Source organism: Neovison vison, chromosome 2 (genome assembly GCF_020171115.1).
Source record: "Neovison vison isolate M4711 chromosome 2, ASM_NN_V1, whole genome shotgun sequence".
Lineage (NCBI taxonomy): Eukaryota > Metazoa > Chordata > Mammalia > Carnivora > Mustelidae > Neogale > Neogale vison.
Window position 1 is genome coordinate 106416995 of NC_058092.1, and position 6293 is coordinate 106423287.

General features: G+C 45.5%; 1 protein-coding gene across 1 annotated transcript; it reads left to right on the forward strand.

Annotated features, from left to right (window-relative positions):
- Positions 1–2668: 2668 nt before the first annotated feature.
- On the forward strand, positions 2669–5624 carry MCL1 (MCL1 apoptosis regulator, BCL2 family member). Its single transcript, XM_044239116.1, is given in 4 exon segments — positions 2669–3451; positions 3802–4016; positions 4018–4050; positions 4800–5624. Coding segments are annotated over 4 exon segments (1053 nt in total). The 5' UTR covers positions 2669–2763; the 3' UTR covers positions 4917–5624.
- Positions 5625–6293: the final 669 nt, after the last annotated feature.

A 6293-nucleotide genomic window follows, 5' to 3' on the forward strand; every position in this document is an offset into this window, starting at 1 on the left:
CAGCTCAGCGTGGACTCTGCTTCAGATTCTCTCTCCCTCCCCCTCCTCCTCTGCCCCGCTCACAAATGTGCATACTCTTTCTCTCTAAAAATAAAATCTTTAAAACAAAACAAATCATAAAGGGAAAACTGCAAATACTTGAGGCAAAGAAGTGGGATCCAATGCACAAGTGAAGAGGCTGGGCAGGAAGGGTTCGTTTATTTTACCCATACAAAAAAAACAGGAAGAATGGTGGCAGGGATAAATTAGTAGATTTGGTGGTGAGAAATGAAGTTTTTCTCTTTTGTTTGCTTCCATTTTCTCAGTGAAGTAAGTTAACCAGCTGAGAATGAGGAGGGCAGGAAGGAACATTGGAGGTTTGGGGACAGAAGAGAAGGTGTGCCATAGTCATCTTGGACCATAAGGGAGTGAACTGAAGAAATGCAACAGGAATGCTGAGCACTTGAGATTTCTGGCTGTAAACTTAAAATGAAACCAGCAATGCATTTCCTTTTTCAGCCTTTAGAAAGATAAAGCATTTGCACTTGCTGTTTCCTCAATCTCTCTCCCCTTGTCTATCCGATAAAATTGCATTCTAGAAAGCCCACTAAAAAAAGCTATCTTCCATAAGGTCATCTGGCTCTCCTAGCCCAAAGTGATTCTTCCAACCTCTCAACTCCAAAAATAAATTGTTGATGCCTCCTAGAGAGCACATATTTCATCTCACATGGTTAGTACTGTGCAAGATTAAAACTTTAGTAAACTGGGGGTGCCTGGGTGGCTCAGTGGGTTAAAGCCTCTGCCTTCGGCTCAGGTCATGATCCCAGGGTCCTGGGATTGAGTCCCGCATCTGGCTCTCTGCTGGGCGGGGAGCCTGCTTCCTCCTCTCTCTGTCTCTGTCTGCCTCTCTGCCTACCTGCCTGTCAAATAAGTAAATAAAATCTTTTTTTAAAAAGTTTCTTAAACTAGAGAAATGATTCTTTTAAAATTTTTATTTAAATTTTAGTTACCATACAGTCCAATATTGGTTTCAGAATTCAGTGATTCATCACTTACACACAACACCCAGTGCTCGTCACAAGTGCCCTCTGTAATGCCCATCACGCACCTACCTCCCTCCATCAACCCTGTTTGTTCTCTGTCATTAAGTCTCTTGTGGTTTGTTTCCCTTTCCCCTTTTCCCCCCTTCCATCTGTTTTGTTCCTTAAATTCCACAAGTAAAATCATATGGTATTTGTCTTTCTCTGATTGACTTACTTCAACTTAGCATAATACACTCTAGATCCATCCACATTGTTGCAAATGGCAAGGTTTCATTTTTTGATGGCTGAGTAATATTCCTGTGTGTGTGTGTGTGTGTGTGTGTGTGTCTACCACATCTTTATCCATTCATCAGTCGATGGGCATTTGGGCTCTTTCCATAGTTTGGCTGTTGTTGATAATGCTGCTATAAACATCAGGGTGCATATACCCCTCTGAATCTGTATTTTTATACCCTTTGGGTAAATGCCTAATAGTGCAATTGCTGGATCACAGCGTAGTTCTATTTTTAGTTTTTTGATGAACCTTCATACTGTTCTCCAGAGTGGCTGCACCAGTTTGGAGAAACCATTTCTTATTCATTACAACCACGGGATATTTCTCTCCATCCTCTCTGCCACATACTATAAATCCCCATGGTTCTAGTTCTTGCCCAAATACATAATTATGGGATATGGGTTCCCTATCTCCTTATTAAACTGTGATATTTTGGGGAACAGGAACCTTGCTCCCTTTCCAGCTTATGTGCATCACCTGGCTCTTGAATTTTAGGTATTATTATTATTTCTACACACGTTTTTAACCAAAAAAAGGGGTTGCTACCTTTAATGTCAACTCACACATATGGCACACAAGCAGGATCCCTATCCTCAAGAGGTTTCTACCCCTAGAATCAAAAGTGCCTCATACTCAGTAAAAAAATAAAAGGTGTCTGGAGTCTCGGAATAGGTGCCAATAGAGTAAGGCTTACACATAAATAACCAGAGACCGTGGAGCATAGATGGTGGATGAGAGGAAACAAGTAGGGAGGCAGGAATAAAACGTGCCAGGGGCAGAACAATTTCATTTAGTCAACTTACATATAAATGATCCATAGGGCAGTTCTTGGAGGGTCCCCATCTCCAAACAATGTTGCACTGAGAGCAAAGGTTGTGCAAAATAACTTCAGGTCCCCAACAGTGCCCCTAAGGACCCGTATAGCTAGACTGTTACTCCCCAGCCGTGCCAGAACTGTCCCATCCCCTCTCCTCAATCTCCGAGTGATTCAATGGGTTAAGACTTTAGTACCGGGAAGAAAAAAAAAAAGCCTCTGCCGCAGAGCAACTGCGGGGTCTCGAAACCAGGTGTTTGGGAAGTAAAGCGAGGAAACCACTAGCAGGCCCACACCCGCACCTGCGAAAAACTGGAACCCAAGAGCCTAAGCATTCGCGCCGCCCTTACGTAACCCGCCGCGCTCCGCTCGGGCGCCGGAAGACCCCGCCCAACCCTTAAGCCCCGCCCCTACCTCTACCGGCCGGTGAGGTGCCGTGCGCAACCTCCGGAAGCTGCCGCCCCTTTCCCCTTTTATGGGACTACACTTTTTTTTTTTTTTTTTAAACTTGCTGACGCCACCATAGGACTGGCCCTAAAACCGAGACACAGAAGCTCCTCTCACAGTCCTACTTCCGCTTCCTTCCACCCAGGAGTTAGGCTCATCCCCCATTTTTCTCACCTGGGAGGCGGCCTCGGCGTCGGCAGCTTGCGATGTTTGGCCTCAAAAGAAACGCAGTAATCGGACTCAACCTCTACTGTGGGGGGGCCGGGCTGGGGGCCGGCAGCGGGGGCGCCTCCTCTTCGGGAGGGCGGCTTTTGGCTTCGGGGAAGGAGGCCACGGCCCGGCGGGAGGTAGGGGGAGGGGAAGCCGGTGCGGTGATTGGCGGAAGCGCCGGCGCGAGTACCCCGGCCACTCTCGCGCCGGACGCCCGGAGGGTCGCGCGGCCCTCGCCCATTGGCGCCGAGGGCCCCAACGTCACCGCGACCCCCCCGAGGCTGCTGTTCTTCGAGCCTACCCGCCGCGCGTCGCCGCCTGAAGAGATGGAAGGCCCAGCTGCCGACGCCATCATGTCGCCCGAAGAGGAGCTGGATGGGTACGAGCCGGAACCTTTGGGGAAGAGGCCTGCTGTCCTGCCTTTGCTGGAGTTGGTGGGGGAGGCCAGCAGTGGCCCCTGCACGGACGGCTCACTGCCCTCGACGCCACCCCCAGCAGAGGAGGAGGAAGACGAGTTGTACCGGCAGTCCCTGGAGATTATTTCTCGGTACCTGCGGGAGCAGGCAACGGGCGCCAAGGACGCGAAACCACTGGGCGGGCCTGGGGCTGCCAGCCGGAAGGCGTTAGAGACCCTCCGACGGGTCGGGGACGGGGTACAGCGCAACCACGAGACGGCCTTCCAAGGTAAGGGGGTTAGTCGCCGAGGCCGCATTGCCTTTTTTCACCTGTCTCTGGACTCACCCACCAAAGGTGGGTGGAAACCGAAAACAAGTCTGTGTTGAAATGACTCGTAATCTATTTCTGAACCCAGAATTTTCTGGCCGTGAGTCATTGTATCCGCCCATCTTAATTCTTTTGGAAACGGCAGCTCTGTTCAAAGCCCGGAAAGGGTGGGATGTCAGTTTTCAACTGGGGTCGGCCTGAGTTCTATAGACCTCAAATAGCGATTTCCCCCGCCGTGGGTGGGCGGACAAATCATGCCCTGGTTTAGACAAAGGAGGCCGTGAGAACCTGCATGCTTTTCTTCCTCTCAGGCATGCTTCGGAAACTGGACATCAAAAACGAAGACGATGTCAAATCTTTGTCTCGAGTGATGGTCCATGTTTTCAGTGACGGAGTAACAAACTGGGGCAGGATTGTGACTCTTATTTCTTTTGGTGCCTTTGTGGCCAAACACTTGAAGAGTATAAACCAAGAAAGCTGCATCGAACCATTAGCAGAAAGCATCACAGATGTTCTCGTAAGGACAAAAACGAGACTGGCTAGTCAAACAAAGAGGCTGGGTAAGTTTGTTTTAAGGTTGAAGAGGGGTCTTGGAGTGGAAATGGAGTGAAGGATTTTATAAGAAAGTCTGGGGCTCTCTAAAGCTTTTTAGGATGCACAACTCAGGTTTCAGCCTCCCAACTTAGGATCTCTGTTTGCCTAACCTTGATTTAAGTAGTGAGCTCACAGAGATAGTGTGTATGACCGACTTGAATTGTTTCATCAAAAATCCGGTTTTCGGGTGCCTGGGTGGCTCAGTGGGTTAAGCCGCTGCCTTCGGCTCAGGTCATGATCTCAGGGTCCTGGGATCGAGTCCCGCATCGGGCTCTTCTGCTGAGCGGAGAGCCTGCTTTCCTCTCTCTCTCTGCCTGTCTCTCTGCCTACTTGTGATCTCTGTCTGTCAAATAAATAAATAAAAAATCTTTAAAAAAAAAAAAAATCCGGTTTTCTGTAGGCTGTTTTACTGGGTGTTGAGTCTTTTCCTTTTGGTATTGTAATTTGACTGGATACTTTTCAGTGGATTCAAATTGTGAAAAAAACTAATCACTTGAGGATAATAGTAAACTAAATTTCTGAGAGCTGCGCTGCAAACCCCCCCCCCCCCCGCAAAATGAATGTGTCTTTTGTAGGCTGGGTAAATAATAATTGGTTCATTATGTTTTGAGGGGGGCAGAACTTTAGATTTTTTAAATTCTTTTCTTTATGAATAGTGTTTTTAAGCCAACGGAAACCCATACTTGAAAATGTGCTTTTCTTTTTTGTTTTCTAGGATGGGTTTGTGGAGTTCTTCCATGTAGAGGACCTAGAAGGTGGCATCAGAAATGTGCTGCTGGCTTTTGCAGGTGTTGCTGGAGTAGGAGCTGGTTTGGCATATCTAATAAGATAGCCTTTTAAGTGCAATAACTGACTTTTAACCAACCCCAGGCAACAAAACCATGTGTGACTGCTGTGAAATCAAATGTATTTATGAAGTTGGACTTTGAGCTGTCCAGGCTGTAACCTCCGAGAGTTCTCCAGCAACGTAGAACAGCAAGTGGCAAGAGGATTATGGCTAACGGGAATAAATACATGGGAAAAGTAGTCCCCCTTGAAGAGTCACTGTCTAAAAGAAGCAAAGTTCAGTTTCAGCAACAGGCAAACTTTGGGAGGCCATGGAGGAGAACTTTTAGATTTAGTGAAGATGGTAGGGTTGAAGAGACTTAATTTCCTTATCTAGAACAGGAGAGTGGCCAGTAGCCAGGCTAGTCATAGAGTCCAGTAAATATGTCCACTGAATTCATTAACTTCTTAAAGTGTTAAAAGAGAAGCACTAACAGTGGCATTGATCTGTATAAAATGGATTTAAGCTACAGGTAATAGAACTATGACTAGAAGCCTCAGTACTGTACAACAGTGTGTGAAGGGAAGCTTTTTCTCTGCAATTAGCCTTCCCAGGTATACTTATTGAATGGAAAGTCCCAAGTGTTCAGGACTTTTATACCTGTTATACTTTGGCTTGGTTGAGTGGTTTAGTTTATTAGCCTAGTAATGGCCAAGAATACTTGACTTAAGGCTCAATCATCAGAGTTGCAAATATGAGAATATCCTCAATTTTTAAGGCAAAAACAACTTGTAAATGTATTGTCTGTAAAAATTGTATATATTTTTACAGAAAGTCTATTTCTTTGAAATGCAAAGGGATGAAGAGTCTCGAAATACATTAGTTTTTTCATACCCATTTGAAATTTACAACTTCTGTAGTTAGGAATCTATTTCTTACAGCTTTACTATTCTAAATTTTGTCCTGGTCAGTTCTAGATTGTATACAGAACCAATTGGTGCAGTTGTACACAACTTGGTTATAAATGGAACAATACTGATTCATAACTATGCAGACTTTAATTTTGCTATCTGGTTGGTAAGTATTCCTCAGTTTTTGTTTTTGTTTTTTTAAACTTGGGATTGAGAAATTGAGGAGTGGAAATTCATCTTTTTCACCTCTTTACATGCGGGTTTTCAATAATTGAGTCAAAGTGGAGTTTAAGTTTGGGGCAGGGGCAGATGTGGGCTGATAACTTACAAAATAATGGGCTCTGGTTGGTGAGTAGCTACTCACTTGAGTTCCTTATATTTGACCTAATTTAACTGGTGAAATTTAAATTGAGTTTATGAGCTCATCTTCAAAACTTTTGCTAAAAGATTTTCAGCTGTTCCAAGTGGGACTTACTAACAGTATGTATATAAAAAGATCACATCAGTGGATGAGAGATATTTGATCCCTTGT